We start from the raw sequence: 21,274 nt of genomic DNA on the forward strand, positions 1-21,274 counted from the left end.
CCTTGGCATCAATAGTTTGATCTCCAGATGTATACGTATGCAAGGAGTCCTGCTCCCCTGAAGGGACTGACCGACAGGATGGTATGGAACGTACCTTGCTTTCAACACAATTGTGGCATCTCAAAAAACCAATGTGGTGACATGAAACACTGGGTATCCACTGACACTCTCACAAAGGTTGAATGTTGGCAACGGCAGCTTCAGCTGCTCATTGGGCCGGATACGGATAATATTGTCCCTTGCCTGACTGATCCAGATCACATGGCGCTGTATTTGCAAGGAAAGACAGTGGGAGGTATTCACCGTTCCAGTTTGGGCAAGCCAAAATGCGGCAAGATGCGATTCTAAAGCTTAAGGAGATACCGGGGCGGCAATCTGTGTGGGAGAATGAAGTTTTCATTGTCGTAGATTGAAGCACATGGCTTCTTGGGCTGGCTGGGCTAAGACAAGGGACGGGCCACCCCTCAATTGATCACGTTATATCCTTAGATTTGTAGATCGAGGCACATATCATCTACGGTTAGTTGGACTGAGGCAAGTGACGGATGTCTCGGCCATCTCTTGATGAATCATACGATATCGTGAGACTCGTAGAAAGAGGTGCACACCTTCTAAGGCTTGCTGGGGTGAAACAGGCCCTTCCAGCAGCAGTGCTATATCACAGGTCTTGTAGATGGAGGCGCAGTCTTCTAGGGCTGGCTGGAGTGAGACAAGGGACGGGTGTCTCGGCCACCCCACGATTTACCATGCGACACTGCAAGATTTGCAGATCGAGGCGCATGCTCCCTAGGGCTGGCTGGACTAAAACACTAAGATGGGTTTGCGAGCACGAGGGGAGGCCAGGCGGCAACCTGCATGAGAGGATACACGTCACACTCTTCGTAGATCGATGTGTAGAGAATAGCCTTTAGGCTGGCTAGAGTGAGACAAGGGACGGATGTCTCGGACCAACCCTCGACTGACAATGCTATAGCATACGACAGCCAATAGATCGTTAAATAGATCGTACATACCCCTACAGCTTGTCTATGGCCTCATTGGGCACCCAATGGGCCCCCCCAGCACACCGGTATCCATCACCCTGCTTTATCCAATGATATCCAGCAGGGCAGATTCCCATTCTCTGGAGCTTTGCCTTTTTCGCCTCGATCTGCTTGCGTCTGTCTTCCTCAGCCAATATCTCCCGTACGAGTCTCTCTCTGTCCGCGTCACTGGCGTCTTTCTGGGCTTTCTTGAGTCGGTGAAGCTCTTTCTCCTCTTGGGCTTCCTTCTCCTTGTCTCTCTGGAGTTGCTCCCAGACTTCATCGCTCACACCGGGGTCTCGGATGCTCCTTGGATTTGCCGGGCTAACATCTTGGTCATCCTCTGATTCATCGTCACTGTGCTTCTCTTGAGCTTTTGTTGAGCTGCTGGTCTGAGTGCTGGGCGCGAATTTTGGTCCGTCAGCTAGTGCGGTTGCAGATTTCTGTGCCGAAGGCTTCTTTGCGTTGTTCATCCTTCCAGCACGTTCAGCAGCCATTTCGTCAAGCGTGGCAAGAACAAGAGCCTCAGTGATCTTCAGGGTTGCAGAGGAGAGATCAACCTTGTGGAAGATCTTCTTGGCCAGTTCTTTGACGTCTCTAGCGTTCGCCCAACTGTCTTGCAATGACAGAGCTCGGAACTTGGCCTCCAACTTTTGGATAAAACGCCAATGAGACTTCTCCAGGCATGAAAGATCCATAGGCTTCTTTCCCTTGAGCTTGGCCTTCCATGCTTGCAGGTGACTCGTCATCAGCTTGATGCAGGCATAAGGATCAAGAGGGTCGAAATCAATGCTCTCCGGGAACCGGCTGGTCATTCCGGGGTTGATGTTGAGGAGAGCGTTGATGTCCTCAACGTAGCCAGCCAGGATGATGATCAGCTTGCCCTGGTATTTTGGCTTTGTGACAGAGTCGACCAACTCATCCACCGCTTCCTTGGCAAAAGAGTTCCTCTCAGCTGCCAAGCGGTAAGCCTCATCGATGAAGAGGATCCTTCCTAGGGCCTTTTCGAGAAGTTGCTGCACCTTTGGCCCAGTGTGTCCAACGTACTCGCCAATCAGATCGGTGGCGGAGCGCTCGATGACTTCTGTGCTAGCCAAGAAGCCCATGTCGTAGTAGACTTTGCCCATCTTGCGTGCCGCTGTTGTCTTGCCTGTTCCGGGCGGCCCGCGGAACAAGAAGTTGTAGGGGATCTCAGGGTCGATATCCAACAACTTGGCATTTCTGACTCGGGTCTGATAACCTTGCAGGACCGAGATGAGCTTGTCTCGTCCGACGTCGCCCTCAAAAAGTTTCTTGACATCAGTGTCCCCTCTTTCAGCTCTGTCAAAGTCCTTGTCGAAGTCGATCGCTTCCAACTTTCCGTGTCTTCTGACCTTGTCGCTAGAGACACGCTTCTGGTGGCTTGCCTGAGCTTCGTTGAGGAGAATGTCAACCTCACCGGCGTTTCCAAAGTTGGGGCGGTTTCTTGCTCTGCGGAGAACATCGATAGCCACCTGCTTGGCCTTGTCGGTAGCCGAGAAGCCCTTCTTGCCCAGCTTCATGTCGAGAATCTTGGCAAGGGCAGCATCGTCAAAGTCTTCAAAGACGAAAGCGGACGAGAGGGGGAAACGTCGACTCAAGCCAGGGTTGACGTTTTGGAACATCTCCTCCATCTGGTCTTTGTAACCAAGGAGGAGTACGCATCGGTCTTCTCCAGGTACACTTTGAATTTCGGCCACGATGGTGTCCACAACGGCTGTCCTGAAGACGTCGGTACCAGAAGTCTTCTTCCCTCCTCCGTAGAGACCGTACGCCTCATCAATGACGAGGACCTTTCCTACTGTCGAGGCAAGGATACCCTTTGTCTGAACCTCGGACTGTCCAATATGCGCTCCCACAAAGTCAGCTGGATTTTTGACCACGACCTCGCCATTTGACAAGAGCCCTAGGTCCGTGAGGATCTCGGCGTAAAGCTTGGCCACTGTCGTCTTGCCGGTTCCAGGGGATCCCAGAAAGACCTTGTTGAGAGAGAACTCGACCAGAGGCTGCTCATCTAGCTCGCGCTGATAGTTTGTCTTGAGAGTGCCCATCAACATCTTGAGGGCATCCTTGACTTCTTGAAGTCCTATCAGACAGTTGAGCTCTCGGTACGCTTTGCTCTTGGTCAACGCTTCAGATGGCTCCGGCCCGATGATGTCTTCGCGGGTGAGCAGAAGATCGTCTGGAGTGCGTTTCGCTTTTCGTTCCCTCCTGATTCTTGCTGCCTGTCTGATAGTGATTTGTTGAAGACAGTTCTCAACAGCGCGGGCATTGCCAAAGCCGTTCTTACCACGACCATGGCCGATTCGTCGACACGCGATGCGGAAGAAGCGACCATCTGGGCCCTCCTCAACCTTCATCCTCCCCTTAAACTTGCGATGAGTCTGGAGTTGCAGGATGCTCAGAAGTTCCTCGTCGGTGTAGTCCTCAAACTTCATCTCAATGGGGAATCGACTTGGGATGCCCGGGTTGTGAGCGAAGAACGACTCCATGTCCTTGCTGTATCCCGCCAGAACAAAGACAATCTTGCCTCTTTGGTTCTCAACTTCTGCGAGTAGAAAGTCCAAGACGGCCTTGCCGCCAGGGCTGTTGCCGGAGGAGAGCTGGTAGGCTTCGTCGATAAACATGACTCCACCGCCGTTGTCCATGATCTTTTCGAGAAGTTTCTCGCAGCCGGGCACACCCATGTTGGCCAGCTTTGAGCCGGTCACTTCTTCGAAACAGTTCCCAGCAATGGCGCCGACTGAGGTGAGGAATTCGCCATAGATGCGAGCGACGGTTGTTTTGCCTTGGTAAGTTAGTTGGTTGAACTCACTGTGTATAAGAGAGGTAAACTAACCGGTTCCTGGGTTCCCAAGCAGCGAACAGCTGAATCTCTCCCCGCTCAGCGTAAAACCCTGACGCAGCTTTGTGTCCACAAAGGACTTCATGGAAAGCATCTCCTCCTTGACGGCCTCGAGTCCTATCATACCCATGAGTTTGTCCAAGGCAGCATTGCTGGCACCCTCAGTCTGCTTCATGTTCTTCCATTCATTGGAAGCGTTGGAGAAAGCGTTGGACTGAGGTGCAGGGTCTGGGGTTGCTGGCTGCACCGATCTGCTCTGTTGAGACTTCTTGATCTTATCCAAGTTGGATTCAGTCTCTCGAAGTGCTCTCAGCTCCTCCTCCTTCTGTTTCAAAGTTTCTGCTTGTTGCTCCTTTTCCGTCTCATACTTCCTGGTACGACGAAGGCGGTCGATCTCATCGTCCATCTCCTGCAGATCAAGGCGGTATTTGTCTTGCTGCTCCTGACGCTTCCTCTCGAGCTCCAAGTTGCGAATGATTCTTCGACGATCATCTTCATCTTCTTTGGCGCAGGGTTTGCAGCTACCGGAGGTATCTCCGCAAGGGACTTTGGACTTGTGGCCTCTGTCGCATGTTCGCTCGACTTGCTCTTGACAGACGATTTGTGAATGATCTTGCAAGCGATGGCAGCGTCTACTGCAGGTGTGTTTGCCGCAGCTCAATTTGACACCACAAGGCTCTGCACATCCTCCGTCAGGACACATGACATCAAAGTCTTCTGGGGACTTCAGCAGCATGGATGTCTCTGGATGACGTTCGCAGAAAACAGGCACACCATCAAACAGACACTCATTCTTCTTCAGAGCGTCAAAGTACTCTGTCCACATCTCGCCTCCCTTTTTGCTCTTCATGAAGGTGTCCATGTTGCCAAAGATGATCAGTCCGTTGCGAGCTCTCGACAAGAGCACCACCAAGCGTTCGCGGGCCTGAAGAAAACCAATGTCGCCAGATGCATTGCTGCGAGTTAAGGACACGATGACGATGTCGCACTCTTCTCCCTGGTAGTTGTCGATGGTGGAAAGACGAAGCGACTTCTTGTTCACTTTGGCGCTGGCTTGGGTGAGTAACCCGGCTCGCACGAGTTCATGCGAGTCCAAGTCGTTGAGATACGGATCAGTTTCCTGGCGGAGAATCCCCTTCAAGAGGAAGAGCTGACCGAGGTACGGCGTGAGGACAACCATGTTCTCCGTCTTGTATCCCTGTTGACCCAGGAACTTGACCATCTTCAAGACCATGTCCGCTTCGTGCTGGTTTCTCTTGCTGGCCTTGGCTGTTGGATCACGACGCTCAGTCACATCAGCCATCGAATCCTCGGGGTGTTGATGGTGCACAAAAGTGACTCTGCTCTTCAAACCTCGAATAGAGGCGCGGTCGTGGGTTGATGGCATGTCCTTCAGCTCGGGATAGGCCAGCATGCGTGGATAGAACGATATGTCTGGATGACTACGGTGCTGCTCTTGAAGGGTTGTAAAGTGACGACCTTGACAGACCAATCTCTCAAATAGGGAGACGTTCAGGTCGTAACCTTCGCCCTTTTCCTTGGTGAGCTTGTAGTCGCTGACCTTGGGCCGTAGCTGCTTGTGATCACCGATGAGAATGATCTGCTTGACAGAAGGACTCAGTGCCGTGATGACATGGGCTTCAAGGATTTCTCCAGCTTCTTCGACGAGAATGACATCGGGGTTGGCAGTCTCGATGATGGACTGTTGCATCGCTGCAGCAGTTGTCGTACAGGCAATGATTCGCTTGTCCTTGAGGACCCTTCGTGCGCTTTCGTTTCTGATGCTCTTGATCTCGGCCTCAATCTGTTGGTATCGTTTGCTGAGCTCGACAAATGTGTCTGCCTGCTCTGCACGAACAGCGTACCACCACTGAGAGTGAAGCTGCTGCCTCTGTTCAGGCCAGAGCCCCCAGACCACTTGGGCCGACGGGTCCAAAGATTCTAGGAGCCCGCCGAACTGGGTGACCGGGAAACCCTTGTACCAAAAGTCGTAGAGAGCGTCTGGTGTGAGAGCCTTGTTGTTTGCGCCAACTATCTGGAAGCCGTCGTCTTTAGGGACTTGGAATGCTGCCCAGGCAGGGGTGAAGCCATCGGAAAACTCCAGGTACTCGATAATATCGCTCGAATCAATATGTCCAGATAGCTTCTTGCAGCAGCCCTCGAGTTCGCTGCAAATACATGCCGATGCAATCTGGAGACGGTTGCGGATGGCTCTCTCTTCTGGGGTCAACCAGTATCTCTTCTGCTGATCGTACTCTCTCAAAAGGGTGCTCTTGGTAGCTTCTGTGGACTTGGAGCCAAGGCGGACCATTTGATCAGGCTTGACACCCATGTCCAAGAGATCCTCCATGAACTGATCGAGGGCGTGGTTCGTGTAGCTGAGGACGAGGATGCGATAGTTTGTCAGGCGAAGGATAGCCACAAGGATGAGAGCGCCAAGGAATGACTTGCCCGTTCCAGGTGGGCCTTGGATCAAGGCCAGTTCTTGGCTCAGGCCGTTGATGAAGGAGTCGAGCTGGGCGCCTTGAAGATAAATATCCTTCTTTAGGCTCACGCCTGCTGGCATCTTGACCTTCATACCCTGGGTAGAATACGCTCTCAACTTCTTGATCAGTAGTTCCAGTGCTTCTGGCCTGGCTGCATCTTGAGAAGGTTCCTCAGAGTCGATCAGTTGGCCCTCCAGAGGTAGCTCCTTCATCGTCTGGAGCCGCTTGAGGATGGGCTCGTAGGCAAAAGTGGCTGTATCAACGAGAAGAAATCTCAAATGTTGCTGGTCGGGGCCCCGGAGAGCCTCGAGTGCCTTCCCTAGACTCGAGTCGTCGGTGAATCTGATTCCAATGACTGGGGGTGTCTGGGTGAGGTTGTGGATGTCTCTGACGAGTGATCCGAAGGCGACGATGTCCTTGCCACAGCAGAGAGCACCAAACGAGTCGTACTTCATGAACTGCTTGGTATCTTCCAGAAACGCCTTCTTTCCGCCTTTAGGAAGCTTCTTTGGGAAATAAATGCCCTGGTTGCATGCGACGTTGAGGGTATACGGAGGGCTGGCCCTGGGCCTTTGTCCGCTCGCGTTGTTTCCGTTCACGTCATTGAGGCCGACCAGGTTCAACTGAGATAAAGCGACAGGCTTTCGCTTGCTCTTCTTCTGGCCCATGGCGGTCTGTAGATCTTCGCGTAACTCAGAGACCATGTCCTCTCGGAGTAGGCGAAAGAGCCAGTCGCGGTAAGTAGGGCCTCTCGTGTCCTTGGGCGTGTCAAAGACGTCAGCTAGCCGTTGGAGATAAGGCTCATCGGTTGATAGAAGCTCATCAGAAGTGGGATAGATGGAGATCTTGCGAAAGTCTGCATGGTCGTTGTCGTGTCTTCCTCCGGGACTGACGCCGTTCGGTACGACGTTGGGAAGAGAAAAGGCGCCGAGGACTTTTTTGATGCGATAGGCGATCTTCCGGGCTTCTGGTGATTGAGACTTGAGGAGGGATTTGTCCTCCATCAGGTTTCGGACGCCGATCTGATGGGCATCGAGACTTCCGCTCTGGTCGGAGACGATCTGAAGGCAAAGCCATGCGAAAGCTTCCAAGCCAGCATCGTCAAGCCTGCCACTGTAATAGACAGGCAACAAAGCAACCCAAAATGTAGCTGGCTCAAGAACAGCTGACAAAAGTTGTCGGAGGAAGCGGCCATCGTTGAGTGATGCTACGCCAGGGTCCGAAAGAGCATGGATGAAGGGCAGGGTAGTTGATGTGATGAAGTCGGCACCCAAGTCGGCTCGCACAGCTCCCTCAAGAGCAGTGACACCAGGCGGGTTGGAGATGAGCACTTCGACACACTTAACGGCTGTCTTTTGCTCGCAAAAGACTTTGCAGCCTTGAAGGTACAGCTTGGCAGAGTGGCTATTGGTGATTTGTTGCTCGCCTTTAGTGATGGCCCAGAAGGACTTGATCAACTTGGCGGTACGGGAGCCCGGTCCTGTCTGAGGGTACAGCACCATGATGTGTGATGCCAAGACGGTTGGTTACACGGTAGATGTGATGGAAGAGGAACGAGAGAGATAAGTAGGATAGGAAGAAGTATGTCGTGAGAACGACCACAAAGAACAAGAAGCAAACAACCAAGAAAACGTGAATTCATCTCTCTTTGTACTGCAACTTCCATTCACCAGAGCCTTGAGGCATCAATCTGCCTTGACGTACAAGCAAGCACCGTCCGGGAGGCCCACCTGGGGCCGGCCGGTATAACGCAGGCGGCCGGCCCTCCTCCCGACCAACGGAGGTGGCTCATTCGCTGGCCGTGATGCCAACGGTCGGCCTCCCACATACAAAGATCAGCTGACGTGTTGGTTTGACGCAGTTGCGAACAACAGTAAGTAGATGGTGTATCGAAGTGTATTTAATGCAAAACCGGTGGAAGCAACGGCGGAGGATGCCTAGTTGTGGTCGGCCTCCTTGAGTGACGTGGTGTCGGTGAATGCAGATAAAGACGTGCTTTCTTCTGCCTTTCGCCTTTCTTTTGCCAGACAGACTGATCACATTGTAAACTCATCCATCATAATTCCTCTTGTCACAACCCCCTCTACCAACCTTCCTCTGTAACTCCCCTCTTGGCCATGTACCCTTGGCAGCGTACCCGTGGGCGACCTCAACAACCGCCGGCGGTCACGCCTTCACCACCACCTCCTCTCGGCGATCTCATTGAGAGCATCACCAGAGATGACCTGGATGTCACTCAATACGAGTCCGGCCGTGCAGAGATCTCAAATGCAAAGCTCATTGCGTCCTACAACTGGGTCAGCGCTTCATCGCCAGAGATCATTGTCCCAGGTATGGCATCTGCTCTCAAGTAAACGTTGTGTGCTCTGAAACGTCTCTAACGGTCCCAGGATGCCCTCCCAGATGGACGCCTCCCAGAGTCTCAAAAAGACTTCCATGGGACACGGGTGAATACTACCGTGACATGAACGCTGCTTCATACCCGAAGCACCCTTTGGAGCCAGCCATTATCTCGGTGATGAAGATGAATCCCCATCCCATGCCTGTCAACATTGTCGCTTGTGGCAGCACGATCGGCAACCTCTTGCGTTTCGCTAGAGGCGCTGACCTGGATCGTCCATTCCGCATTCTTATCGAGCTCGTCGGTGATACTGCGCATCTCATCCGGCGAGAGAACTCCCCCAAGGAGCTGATTCCTGGGGTCAGGGGCTATGGCCACACTTTTCCAGACGCATACACCACATGGGATCCTGCCGTCAGGCGATCCACATCCCACCAGAGAATCATGGCGTATCGTTTTGGCGATCTTGACATGGTGGTCCGATTCGAAGGTGATGGCTTCATCAAGGAGTCGAAACCACAACGACGACAGAGTCGTCCCTTTACAGTGGCAGACGCCCTCGCTGAGGTCAATGGCCTAGCCCTCACCAAGCCTCTGCCAACTTTGACTCGCGATCTCAAAGTCTCTGACGGAGGAGAGACTGTCCCTCAAGAGACCATCTTTGATCTCAAGACTCGATCAGTCGTGGCTAGGTTCAGGGACACTCTTGGTGATCAGCTCCCACGACTGTGGATTTCTCAGGTCACGCAGTTTATCCTTGCCTACCACGAGAAGGGCCTCTTTCAGAATGAGAACATTGAGATCAAAAACGTCAGAGATGACATTGACAAGTGGGAAGAGCTCAACCAGCCATCGCTTAAGCGACTTGTGGCTCTCCTCCACCTCATCGTCGATCGCGCGCGTGTATCCGGCGGCAAGATTGAGCTCGTGTGGCCAACTGACGGTCCTCTTGAGATTCGCAAGCAGCTACCGGACGCAGGCGACGTTCTATCTACCTCTGTCAGAGAGGAATGGGAAGCCTGGCTGGGCAAGGAGGAAGAAAAGTCTTCTAAAGCGGAGAAGAGGGACTCGAAGCTCGACCTGGAGGAACCGATGAGCATGGAGGAACTTCTAGCTGGACTTTCTGGAAGGGACGGATACGAGAGCGATGATGGTGGCTGGGATTATACAGCCTGCGATAAGGAGTGCGGGTATTGCGGAAAATGCCCATATTGAGGCGGAGGAGCAAGCAGCTTGGTTAGCAATTCCTTGTGTGATGACGAGTACAATTATCGTGTATTGTACGCAAGGGCGAAGGGATTGAATGAAGGTGTACGCCGTAACGAATGCTGAATACGCGGAGCATCAGAGAATGTATTGTAAACGAGAGCAGGGATACGGATATGAACACACTGACGCAGCAACCTCATTGTTAAGCGCTCCCGTGCTACGGAATAATTACTTGGCAATAGTATCCCGGGACAGCAAACTAACGAGGCACCAGATGGATCAAATGCCGTCATGTCTTGCTTGCCCTGACTAAGTCGTCCCGGCTACAGGGTGAGACTCGCCTGATGCTCAAGGGAGCCGATGTTCGGGAACCAACCTCCAACTTGTTCTACCGTTTGACATACCGACGCTACCCTCGGTCAACATTCAACAATACTATTTTAGCGTATCGTTACTAGTGACCTGGGACAGGGAAAAGGAGATCCGGACTACTGGGATAGAGCAGGGCCAGAGCTACTCAACTACCATCTGTCTTCACGCCGAGATTCAAGCCATGAATGTCATTGAAGCCATGTCAGATCACCTCCCATGATGATCAACTCTCGGATCGCCGGGAGCAGGAATACCCTATATCCGTCCGTGCCACGCAACGTCTCAAGAATGCGCACGCAAGACGTTTCACGGAGCCCGCGGATCGTAATGTGGACGGTAGATCTCGGCGAGGCAGTGCAGGTGTCTGGGACAGGAATATGGATCGACCAACAACCGACGCACGTCTCGTCTCCTCTGGCGCGCGCCAGGGCGACTTATTTAGGGCCACCATTGAACTCTGGGGAAGCTACCGTAGGTGACTTGGCGCCTGGCCAAGCTTTTCCGGTGGGTGGGCGATTGGGCGTGGCTCTGCTCAAGGTGAAACGCGACAGAAATTGTAGATCTGGCAGATCAGCTTTCTCCTTCGTCTGGGATCTTTCCGTCTGTCACCGAAGAAAGCTTGTACTTGCTTCACTCGAGACACTCCTCGATTACGCAAGCCCGTTCCCACTGTTGGCGGAGAGGGCACCGTATCGCACTGGAGGAATGGTCTGGATCCCGGCAGAGTGGACCGGAGCTTTTTTTGAGGGGGCGAACCGACCGTGGACGAGTCCTTTTTAGGCACAATCGATGGCAGCTCGAGACTATCCCCAACAAGGCTGGAGGTTGGGGAGAAAAGCTCATGATGCGTTCTAGAAGAAGAGGTCATTCCCTCGTGATGACCCTTGTTAATATCTGCGGCTCTTTGACGGGGTTCAAGGTGACGGATATCCGACAGAGCGTGATACTATGAGCGGTTTGAACGGCCCGACGGTGCAGGACTGTTGGAGATCGGCAAGTGGGTGTCGACAAAGAGAGAGCTTGACGGAACAGAGTGGGTGGTGTCGCGCGTCCCGTCCCAGCGGACGAAGCCTCAACTGGAAAGGTTGGCTTCATCTGCAGGTAGGCATGTTTGGAAGTATGCTTCTTTGATGGTCTTGAACTCTGGGATTGCTAATTTTTTTGTGGGAGACGTGATTGAGTTGCCTGATGCATCACACCATGGATGGTCATGACGATGGCCTTTGCTTTGTACCATGGTCTGTCATGTCTGTCTACACAAGGACATCCGTCGTCTTGTCCCCCAGGGGCTGGGGAGATGGTGGAATGTGGAGGAAAAACGGGCCTGAGCAGGGCGACAAAGGGCCAGTGTGTGTGGGAGGCATGTCTCTTGGTGGAGAGAGAACTGGTCAGTGAGTGGAGAGAGGCAGAACTTGGCTTTGTCACAGCCGGAGACAGCTCCCGTTCCTAGTGTAGCGGTAGCACACAGGTTATTGGCACCGTTGTCTCAGGGGTTCTTTTGCGAGGAGGAGGAGGAGGTGGAGGGGGGATAAAGAAGTGCCATCCATGCTCGCCGCCCACCAACCCAACTCCGTACTCGTATCAGTGATGACTGTACCAGCGCGAGTACGAACAAACGGACGGGTGGATGGGACTGCTATTTTTCACTCTCTTTCTTTTGTTCGGTCTGTCAACGTAAGCTTTCGTGTCATGTCGACGCAATACCTCGAGATCGAATGGACGATACGAGCCAAAAGGTTTGTCGCTAGGCGCGCGACATTTCTCGACGGCGCCTATCCCTTATCCACAACCTATGGGGGGGACCCGGCCGATGGAACGAGGCTCTGGGGAATTCTGTTAGAAAATCCTTCTCAGAAAGGTGGTGTCAAGAGAGGATCGCCTTGCCCGGGCATTTTGCCGCCTCAATTCCTGCACTCGTGCCATGCATTCTGGCTGGTGCTTTTTGTCGATGGATGGGTGCCAAGATTGGTACAGGGCACCATTTTAGGCTCAACATTATTGCCGCCTTTTCATTGCTTTCTTTCTTTCCCATGAGGTGAGCGGGCTTTAATGACAGCTGTTGCGTGTTTGATTACAGAACCCCGTTTGGGCCTTGTTTCACACACACGACCTGATTCCTCGAGCTTTGCTTCAGGTAGACAGCAAGCAATGACGGTATATCTCGATTAATCAAACACAACCCATGGATCATGGCTTGGCTTCATCTGCTGCTACTCTCCCCGCCTCCTCGCAGCAGTTCCTGCCCACGCAGACCAGAGGCACAGAGGCTTCGGACTACTGCAGGGCGATAAGATAGACTGCAACCCAGGCGTGCCATGCCCCTCGACCTGCCCTGTAGGTCAGTACCTTATTCAGGGGGCTTGCCAATTAAAGACACTGTAAAGGGCACTGGGCGGGCGGGCTGGGCCTCTCTCCCCAACCTCCGCTACGGTCACCCCTGTCCATCTTCACCCACTTGAGTTCTATGGACCCAACGTCGCATCCTCCCAATTCGTACGCCCCCCGACTCCGTAGGTAGACTGGAGTTCGCCACGAGACAGACAGAGACGCCCTTGTTGCTTAACCCAACCCCTTGCTGCTGGGATTTGGTTCATTACCCCGTCGCTCGCTCCTCTTGACCATCTCCCAGTCATCTTCTCTCCTCTCTCCCATCATTCGTTTCGTCCATCGCTGAATAACTTGCTTGTAAACTGCTTGCTCTTGAAGAATAATAGCGACGGCGCCAGACGACCCCGCGGATACACACCTCCAGATCGGACTGGATCCGACCTGATCAGAGACGACACACCGATAATACCTTGCTGGACCTGACTGTGACGAAAGATGCATTTCACAAAGAAGATTGACCGCGCCTTTCAATGGGCCGGCGAGAAGATGGGCTCCGAGGCCCGAACCGGCCACTCGGAGGAGTTCAAGAACCTCGAGCAAGAGATGGCTCTGAGACATGAAGGTTTGTCCTCTTTGATCGCTAGTCATGGCTTTAACTGACCTTTTCAGGCATGGAGCGCATGCAGAGATCCATGGGAGCCTACGTCAAGTGGATTTCCCGTCGCAATGAGCTCCTCGATGACAAGGAGCGTGGTTCTCCCATCTCCTACCTTGGCCGCACCATGGCCACCCATGGAGAGGACTTTGAGCAGGATTCCGAGTTTGGAAACTGTCTTCTGTCCCTTGGTCGCGCCAACGAGCGCATTGCCGGCATCCAGGATTGCTACATCGATTGCGCCAATGCCACTTGGATGGATAACCTCGAGAGGAGCCTGGCTATGATGCGAGAATACCAGGTAGGTTCAGCCCCCGACGCTCATGAATCATCCATAGCTAACAAGCCCAGAACACGCGCAAGAAGCTCGAGAACCGACGTCTCGCCTATGACGCCAGCACCAACAAGATGGCCAAGGCCCGACGAGACGACTTCCGAATCGAAGAAGAGGTCCGCATGAATAAGGCCAAGTTTGAGGAGACCAGCGAGGACGTCCTCCGCCGCATGCAGGACATTAAGGAGTCCGAGGTTGAGAACATTGCTGCTCTGACTCAGTTCCTCGACGCTGAGCTTGACTACCACGAGCGCTGCGCCGAGGAGCTTCGCCGTGTTAGACAGAGCTGGGCTGGAGGTGCTGCTGCTTCTCCCACAACTGCACCTCGGCCTGGCCGAAGCCGATCCAACACTGCTCGATCCTGGCAGGAGCCTCGTCACCAGGCTGTCTACGAGGAACCCGAGCCTGAACCTGAACCTGTCCGCATTCCTCATCGTTCTCCCGGCAGCCGTCTTGCACCTCCACCTCCTCAGCCGCCACGACCAGCCATTGGCAGGGCCAACACCTTTGATGGCCGCTCGCCTACACCTCTGGCCAACCTCCGCGTTCCTGGTGCTCCTCTCTCCCGGGTCGTGACTGATGGTGGCTCTTATGGTCGAAGCGGTCACAGCGACGATGTATTCTCTGATGATGTCTCAACAAGTCGAAGCGGTAGCCCAGACTGGTGCGACCGCAGAAGCGCCAGCCCTGCAACAAGCTATGGAAGTCTGAGCCGCAGCACGAGTGCCCTGGCTCTGGGCAAGAAGCCGCCACCTCCCCCTCCCAACAGGGCCAAGAAGCCCCCGCCTCCTCCTCCTGCTCGAAGGGAGAACCTTGGATATTGATGCGTGATGAGTGGGTTTGATGTTTTTGAATTGGGCAAACTTGGGTATGGGCGGCGTTAGGTCTCGTGTGTCATCTGGGTTAGCAAGATTGGATTAGAGTCACGTTGAACGCGACGGAAGGCTTTTCTGTCCTCGGGGACTAATTGATTTCATTGTTAAGACGCTTGAAATGATGCGAAAAGAATACGATTTTGAAGACATCATGAAATCCTCTGCAAGTCGGATTGATGCCCGTGATGCGATGCGATAAGACAGGTCACGTGACATCAGGAATATGGAGATCAGCATGTGAACTTGAAGCTCTTTCACTTTGCCTTCTGCACTTCTCTCACCTTCGACCGCTCAAACACAGGCATCATGGCGACCGAAGATGAACGCTACCGGCAATCGAGCCAATATCGGCTCTGGTCCTTCACCCCGTCAAATCTCCAAGAGCTGCGCGCAAAGACAAACTCGCTAGCAAGAGAGCAGATCGCGCCGCGACTCTCTGCCGACCCTCCTCCCGACTTTCTCACGGCCGACGAAGAGATCCGACTCGTCAAGTTCTTTACCGTCGAACTCATCCGCGCCGCGCAGTTCTGCGAACTTCCCACCGAGATCCGAGCGACCGCCGCCGTCTTCCTGCGACGATTCTACGTGACCAACTCGGTCATGACATACCCGGCTCCCGAGCTCCTCAAGACGTCGCTGTTCTTTGGGTGCAAGGCCGAGGGCTTCTTTTACAAGCTGAATGCCTTTTCGGAAAAGTTTCCCAATACTACTGGGGAGCAGATCCTGGCTGGAGAGTTTCTGCTTTGTCAGGGGATTCGGTTCGCCTTTGACGTTAGGCACCCGTTCAGAGCCCTCGAGGGTGCGATCTTGGAGTTGCGGAGGAAGCTGCCTGATGAGGAGTCACGTATCAATAGAGTACACGCTCGCGCGCGAGAGATCCTCAAGTTTAGTCCGTTGGTTACAGATGCCTACTTCCACTACACCCCCAGCCAGATTATGATGGCGGCAGTGTCCATTGTGGACCATGGGCTTCTGGATGTCTTGATTCCTTTGCCGAATGGTGAGGCAGGACAGGCTGCTGTGTTGGCAAGCATGCGCGACAAGATCTTGGGGGTGATTCAGAGCTGTCGCGAGATGCTCGAGGAGGAGCCTCCAGAGAGAATGACGGATTATTGGGGAACGGTATGTTTTTCACCTGCCTTGGATGCATCTGCTAACGAATCCAGCCCGAAATTGTGAAAGCCATGAAGCCTCTCCGAAAGAAGCTGCAAAAATGCCGAGACCCCGATCGAGCGAACCTGGTCAATCTTCAACGAGCGAGACGAGAACAAGCCATGAACAAGGAAAAGAAGACGGCGGCGAACAATGATGGTTCTGTGTTTGGAGACGACCTTGCGAGGGAGACGAAGCGAGTGAAGCTGGAGAATGCGGATCCCTTTGGCCCACCTCTATGAGATGGTGATATTGGACTAGGTGGAGGTTAATGATGCTTCCATCCTGTTGATTCTTGGGAAGCCAATCGGAAAAGACGAGAGTACCAGGGCCTTGGTGAGGCCGCGACAGCTTTTGAGGCGCGGGGAGAGCTGAAGTGGGCAGAAACAACTGACCCAAGCTGGCCAAGCCGATCTCCGACGTGGTCTAGATGCACGCATGCATCGTCGAGACGAGACGTGCCTTGGCTGATTCGATTCCCAGAGAGGTGGTGCAACCCATCCTGTCCATAAGCTGAAATGCCGTCTTAACCATGCCGAGGCTTGGCTTCTGGGCTTGGACCATGTCACGCCTTTTTAGGCGATTGTTTGGCCATGTTCACCCACAGCCGAGCTGTGCTGCTGCGATACCTGAGGGAAGGTCTATGACGATATGAAGCGACCGGATCGACGTGTATAAATGGCGGGGAGTGGGGTTTCCGGCTCTGGGCAGCCGGTGGAGGATGGGGACGACATTTCTGCGGCCTTTCTTTGCTCTGGAGTCTGGACTCTTGGGCTGAGGCGATGCAGACAAGACGTCGGCAATTGGTTGATTGACACGAAGTTCCCGTTGTTGCTGGTGGTGATGGTGGTTGTCGGTTGCGCGTCGGTGACGGCTCAAGAGTCGCGACAAGGACGGAAAAACAGGTTCTAAGCAATGGCATTTGATGGATAGCGCATGGAATTCTTGGTTTTGATGCAATTGCCCTTGGCCTCCCTCTCGGCATCTTTGTCTCGTCTCGTCTGGATGATGGTTGCCGTCCCCCGTCCCCTCCTGCGATGCCCTCAATTGCCGTCGGCTCCCTCTTTCAAAACCCTTGCCCCTTGGCTCGCAGCTTGTTTCCTTGGCAATCGTCTGAGTTGTACAGCCTCGCGCCATGAGACAACAAGTCACGTCTTGGAGCTAGTGCATGACGCAGAAGTTCTTGGCTATGTCATTGACTTTTTTGTTTCGTCTTCCCGCTGTTCGGAGACTGGTCGAGATGGAGGATTGTCTTTGACTATTGGCTAGTGATGAATTGGCCAAGACTATTGCTGGCATGGTGCCGTTTGTTTGAGAAGCTCAAAAGCCGAGTGTTCCCTCTGTGTTTTCTTGTCCCCCTTCTTGACCAGAAGTGTTCGATCAGAAACTAGGTTTGAGTTCCTGTGAATCTACACACGATGAAGCCCTTCAGTCTCTTGTCTCTTGCCCTTGTTGGCGCTGCTTCGGCTCAGAGCCGCACTTCTCTGACCGATGCCCTCGACTCAAAGAATGATACCCTCTCTGAGCTGAACGGTATGTCCGGATAGTTTTGTTGTTGTATTGTTGCTTACTCTTGTAGGCCTCATCAGGGCCCAGCCTGGCCTTGCTCGATCGCTCTCCCAGCTGCGCAACATTACCATCCTCGCTCCCAGCAACGATGCCCTTGAGGCGCTTCTCAATGATACCACTGTTGCGAAGCAGGTCGCGGCGGATCCTGGCCTCATTGGTGCTATCCTCCAGTACCATGTCCTCAATGGCACGTACTATGCCAGCAACATCACCGACACACCTACCTTTGTCAAGACGCTGCTCACCAACGAGACCTACACCAATGTTACCAGCGGACAGGTCGTCGAAGCTGTTGCTGCCAATGACACTGTCAGCTTCTACAGTGGATTCCGTGCTCAGTCCAATGTGACCGAGGCTGTACGTTGCCCGTCTTCTTGACAATTCATCGCTGACCAAGTAGAACCTCAACTTCACCGGCGGTACCATCCACATCATCAACCGCGTCCTCAGCATCCCCAAGAACCTCACCGACATTGCCATCGCCGCCAACCTCTCTGCCGTCGTTGGCGCCTTTACTGAGGCTGACCTCGGAGAAGACGTCGTCGAGGAGAAGAACATTACCGTCTTTGCGCCCAACAACGCTGCATTTGCCGATATTGGTTCCGTTGTGGGTAATCTCAGCAGCGACGACCTCGAGAGCATTCTCAAGTACCACGTTGTCAATGGCACTGTCGGATACAGCAGCACGCTGAGGAACGGCACGCTTAGAACTTCCGAGGGCGAGGATATCAACATTGCCATCCATGATGGCGATGTCTTTGTCAATGAGGCCAAGGTTGTCATTCCTGATGTCCTCATCGCCAACGGTGTCCTCCACGTCATTGACGGGTAAGTCTCTTCCACTCTCTCTACACATCAATCTCACTAACTCTTGTATAGTGTCCTCAACCCTGAGAACCCCTCCGCCACGGCAAACCCCACCGCCGAGACCCAGGCCCCGGCCTTCTCCGGCGCCAGCTCGGCCAGCGACGTTGGCGTTCCCTTCACCTCGGGTGTGCCGCAGGGTACTGAGCAAGTCACCGGACTTACTACCTCGACTTCGACTGAGGCTGCTCCTCATGCTACGGCTGCGATTGCGCTGGGTGCTCTGCTTGGTGGTGCCGCTGTTGTCATGAACTATTAAGGTGTTGTAGTATAATTTGGCTGGGGAGGTTTAATGTGGATAAGGTGATGGGTAATGTGGATGGTTGCATATGAGATACTGAATATGTGAATTGATGTCCATGTCACTGTAAGCGTTGCTCATGTGTTCCTCGGCGCTAGATGTGACTGTATTTGTATAAGCTGATGCTTGGTGGTTCAATTGATGGGTGTTGGTGGTGAGAACTGTCCTTGTCTGACCATGAGTGTGAAAAAGTGAGCATTTGTCCAGGGCTGACGGAGGGAAACACAAGTGAATATTCACATAGTTTTAAATAGAAGCTTTGTGGGCATTCAACTTGTTCATTCAGGTATTCACACTCAAACTCGGGATATCGCCAATAACTCATTACCAGGCACAACAGCCTCACACCAACACACACGCATTGCACCCAGACTCAGATGCCCTTTGTTGGCCCTTGATCCCCGTATATAGGATCTCGTGGGAACCACTCCAGATCCTTGATCGCATTCACCTTTTCCTCTTCTCCCGACTTGCCATAGCACATGTCCCAATTGTGACCTTCTGGATAGCTTCCCACCATCTCAAACCCATCGGTCAAGTCTTCCAAAAGCCGATGTCCAACGCCCGCGGGTACAATAACAACGTCTCCAGCTTCAACCACAGGCTCAACACGATCCTCATTCTCCTCGCCACCGAAACACAGACGAGCTCGACCATGGCTGATGCATAGAACCTCGTGGGATGTGCTGTGGAAGTGAGTCGTCGTGTACATGGTGAAGCGCCATTGAGGGATCACTACTCCCACGGAGGAGAGGTGTGATTCGATTCTTGCTGCTGAGATGGGGCGTTGGAAGGCGGAGTGGTAGATGAGGAGGGGTTTGTTCTGGATGCTGCAGTTGGGGATGAGGTTGTGGGCGGGGATTAGATGTTTGGAGACGCGGAGGGATGAGAGAGGTGTGAGCGGCATTTTGGATGTAGACAGGGTCTAATCCAGTAATTGTCGAGGTTCATAGAGAGAAGAGTTGCGATGGAGTTCATGGTGGTATTGCAGTCGTGATTATCACCATCTTACGTCATCTACAACAACTCCTGTAGATGCATTTACGATGCGATCTTAAAGCATGAAAAAAGTGCAAATTTGAAGATAAAAAAGAAAGGACAAGCACTGGGCGTTTTAAGGTCAATATTTTGAAGATTGTGTTTTATTCTCCTGTGCCTAAATTCGAGTCTCTCGTCTCAGGATAACATGACTCTTTGTAACAACGTGCTGGAGCTGTCAAATAGGTATGAAAGAATATCTAAGGAATGGAGGATATTGGTAGAAAATGCGCCAAATTCTTTGAGGGAAGTTGACTATTAGTCTGTAGAGATCGAGGCTGCGAGACTCTTAGACATGCTAGACCTCACCGGAGCCCCCCATCCGATCCATACCCACTCTTGAAGTGTTCAAATACCTTTACCTAGATACTCAGCCACAGGACTAAGAGCGAAAGCATCCATGCATGTTCAGACAACCAGGGCCGGGTTGCTTGGCGGGCTGGCCGAGGATGCGGCTTGGCTTGGACTTGATGGGTGGCGAGATAACAGGCTGACCCTCCTGAACAAGCAACAGCGGGTGCTCAATCTTGCCTCTTTGTAAGAGAGTTAGGTACACCGGCTCAGATCTGCCGCTTTTGAGCGCCAAGAACAGAGAAGAAGGAAGTTTCCGCACATGAGAACCCTGTGATCTCGTGTCAGACGCCCCTGGAGATATCCGTAGTTCTCACCAACAGTCTCGCCGAACGTCAACCCGAAGAGTGGGATATTGTCAAGAAGGCCCTGAACAATGGGATAAATGTTGTTATTTGAAGATTATAGACGTTCGAGAGTGGGCAATTGAGTTTGAACCCCCGCAAACGACGACCGTTGAGAACTCTACCAAGGACAGATCACGCATAAGAAGTCCCCCTTCGGTCCCTCCCCTTTCCACTTCTCCCCTTCTTCCCCAGATCATACCAAACAATACTTCAGACTAGCACCGAATTTGTACCCGTCGCAACATGCGCATCGTTTACACCGTCCTTGCCTTCTGGGCAACCGTTGCCATTGCCGAACCCCCTTTCGAAGGCTACCTCACCACTCTCCTGCCTCAAGGTCCCGTCGAATGTACAAGCACCGATATTCAAAAGATGACGGTCGAATCATGCGAATGCCCCCCTCCAGCTGAAGGATGCAAAGACCACCCTTGCAGGGCTTGCGGTCATGATGCTCCCAAGGACGTCAAGGTCTGCGATACAACTTGCAAGCAAAGCGAGGTCACTTGCGAGGCCTGTGGCCTCTTCTTCAACTCTCTCTGCCGATGCCTCAAGAATAAGCACGGGGACTGTATCACCAACCAACCTATGCGTGTGGGTGGGGACGATATCTGGGCGCTTCTCCCTGGCCACGATAACCTCACTACCACCAACAAGCTGCTCTCGGGTATCCTCGATATGAGCGACCAGGTGAACCGTGCATTCGGTGACCGGGGATGGGTGTTTGCTCAGAAGAACTACGACCCATCTAGGGAGGCGCTGCTGCTCAACTCGTGGAGGGCTAGAACGCATGAACAAGTCCACATCCACCGCTGTGCAGTCAACGAGACGACTCGAGATATCTTGTCCAACGAAGATACTGTTAAATCGGGCCAGCTCACTCAGATGAAGAAGGATCCAGATTTGTGGTGTATCACGCGCGAAAAAGGGGTTACTGCCACGACGTTTGCTACTAGCATCTCGCAGTTCTTGGACGAGAACCATCCTGGGGTGTGCGCCAAGCTTGTTGGTGCGGGAATTCTGAGGGATAACAATATGCGTACTTGGGCTTGTGCGACGACCAACTCTGCTGGGCCTTTGGGAAAGATGGGGATCTGTAAGCCTTCGACTGCAAAGACCCTTTGGCTGTCAGATTGAGCATGTCGTGGGGGGTGGGCGGAAGCAAGGGGG

At 53.1% G+C, this 21,274-nt stretch overlaps 7 protein-coding genes across 7 annotated transcripts; 5 read left to right on the forward strand and 2 right to left on the reverse strand.

The window, feature by feature from the left end:
* Positions 1–1,015: 1,015 nt before the first annotated feature.
* NCS57_01273400 (uncharacterized protein) lies at positions 1,016–7,873 on the reverse strand (the record flags this gene model as incomplete). The annotated part of the gene is made up of 2 exons (XM_053062399.1): positions 1,016–3,828; positions 3,880–7,873. The coding sequence occupies 2 exons, from the start codon at positions 7,871–7,873 to the stop codon at positions 1,016–1,018; spliced, it is 6,807 nt and encodes a 2,268-aa protein (XP_052908927.1).
* Positions 7,874–8,413: 540 nt separating this feature from the next.
* Positions 8,414–9,927, forward strand: NCS57_01273500 (uncharacterized protein; the record flags this gene model as incomplete). Its single annotated transcript, XM_053062400.1, has 2 exons — positions 8,414–8,702; positions 8,762–9,927. The coding sequence occupies exons 1-2, from the start codon at positions 8,489–8,491 to the stop codon at positions 9,925–9,927; spliced, it is 1,380 nt and encodes a 459-aa protein (XP_052908928.1). The 5' UTR covers positions 8,414–8,488.
* Positions 9,928–13,116: 3,189 nt separating this feature from the next.
* On the forward strand, positions 13,117–14,434 carry NCS57_01273600 (BAR domain-containing protein; the record flags this gene model as incomplete). The annotated part of the gene is made up of 3 exons (XM_053062401.1): positions 13,117–13,243; positions 13,291–13,577; positions 13,628–14,434. The coding sequence occupies 3 exons, from the start codon at positions 13,117–13,119 to the stop codon at positions 14,432–14,434; spliced, it is 1,221 nt and encodes a 406-aa protein (XP_052908929.1).
* A 339-nt stretch (positions 14,435–14,773) lies between these two features.
* On the forward strand, positions 14,774–15,879 carry NCS57_01273700 (Cyclin-C-2 domain-containing protein; the record flags this gene model as incomplete). The annotated part of the gene is made up of 2 exons (XM_053062402.1): positions 14,774–15,607; positions 15,652–15,879. Exons 1-2 carry the CDS (start codon positions 14,792–14,794, stop codon positions 15,877–15,879), a joined length of 1,044 nt encoding a protein of 347 aa, XP_052908930.1. The 5' UTR covers positions 14,774–14,791.
* A 1,176-nt stretch (positions 15,880–17,055) lies between these two features.
* NCS57_01273800 (uncharacterized protein) lies at positions 17,056–18,329 on the forward strand (the record flags this gene model as incomplete). Its single annotated transcript, XM_053062403.1, has 4 exons — positions 17,056–17,170; positions 17,217–17,563; positions 17,607–18,034; positions 18,086–18,329. 4 exons carry the CDS (start codon positions 17,056–17,058, stop codon positions 18,327–18,329), a joined length of 1,134 nt encoding a protein of 377 aa, XP_052908931.1.
* A 415-nt stretch (positions 18,330–18,744) lies between these two features.
* On the reverse strand, positions 18,745–19,278 carry NCS57_01273900 (Cupin type-1 domain-containing protein; the record flags this gene model as incomplete). The annotated part of the gene is made up of 1 exon (XM_053062404.1): positions 18,745–19,278. One exon carries the CDS (start codon positions 19,276–19,278, stop codon positions 18,745–18,747), a length of 534 nt encoding a protein of 177 aa, XP_052908932.1.
* A 1,072-nt stretch (positions 19,279–20,350) lies between these two features.
* Positions 20,351–21,241, forward strand: NCS57_01274000 (uncharacterized protein; the record flags this gene model as incomplete). Its single annotated transcript, XM_053062405.1, has 1 exon — positions 20,351–21,241. One exon carries the CDS (start codon positions 20,351–20,353, stop codon positions 21,239–21,241), a length of 891 nt encoding a protein of 296 aa, XP_052908933.1.
* Between the last annotated feature and the right edge of the window lie 33 nt (positions 21,242–21,274).

This window comes from Fusarium keratoplasticum, chromosome 10 (genome assembly GCF_025433545.1).
Source record: "Fusarium keratoplasticum isolate Fu6.1 chromosome 10, whole genome shotgun sequence".
Classification (NCBI taxonomy): Eukaryota; Fungi; Ascomycota; class Sordariomycetes; order Hypocreales; family Nectriaceae; genus Fusarium; species Fusarium keratoplasticum.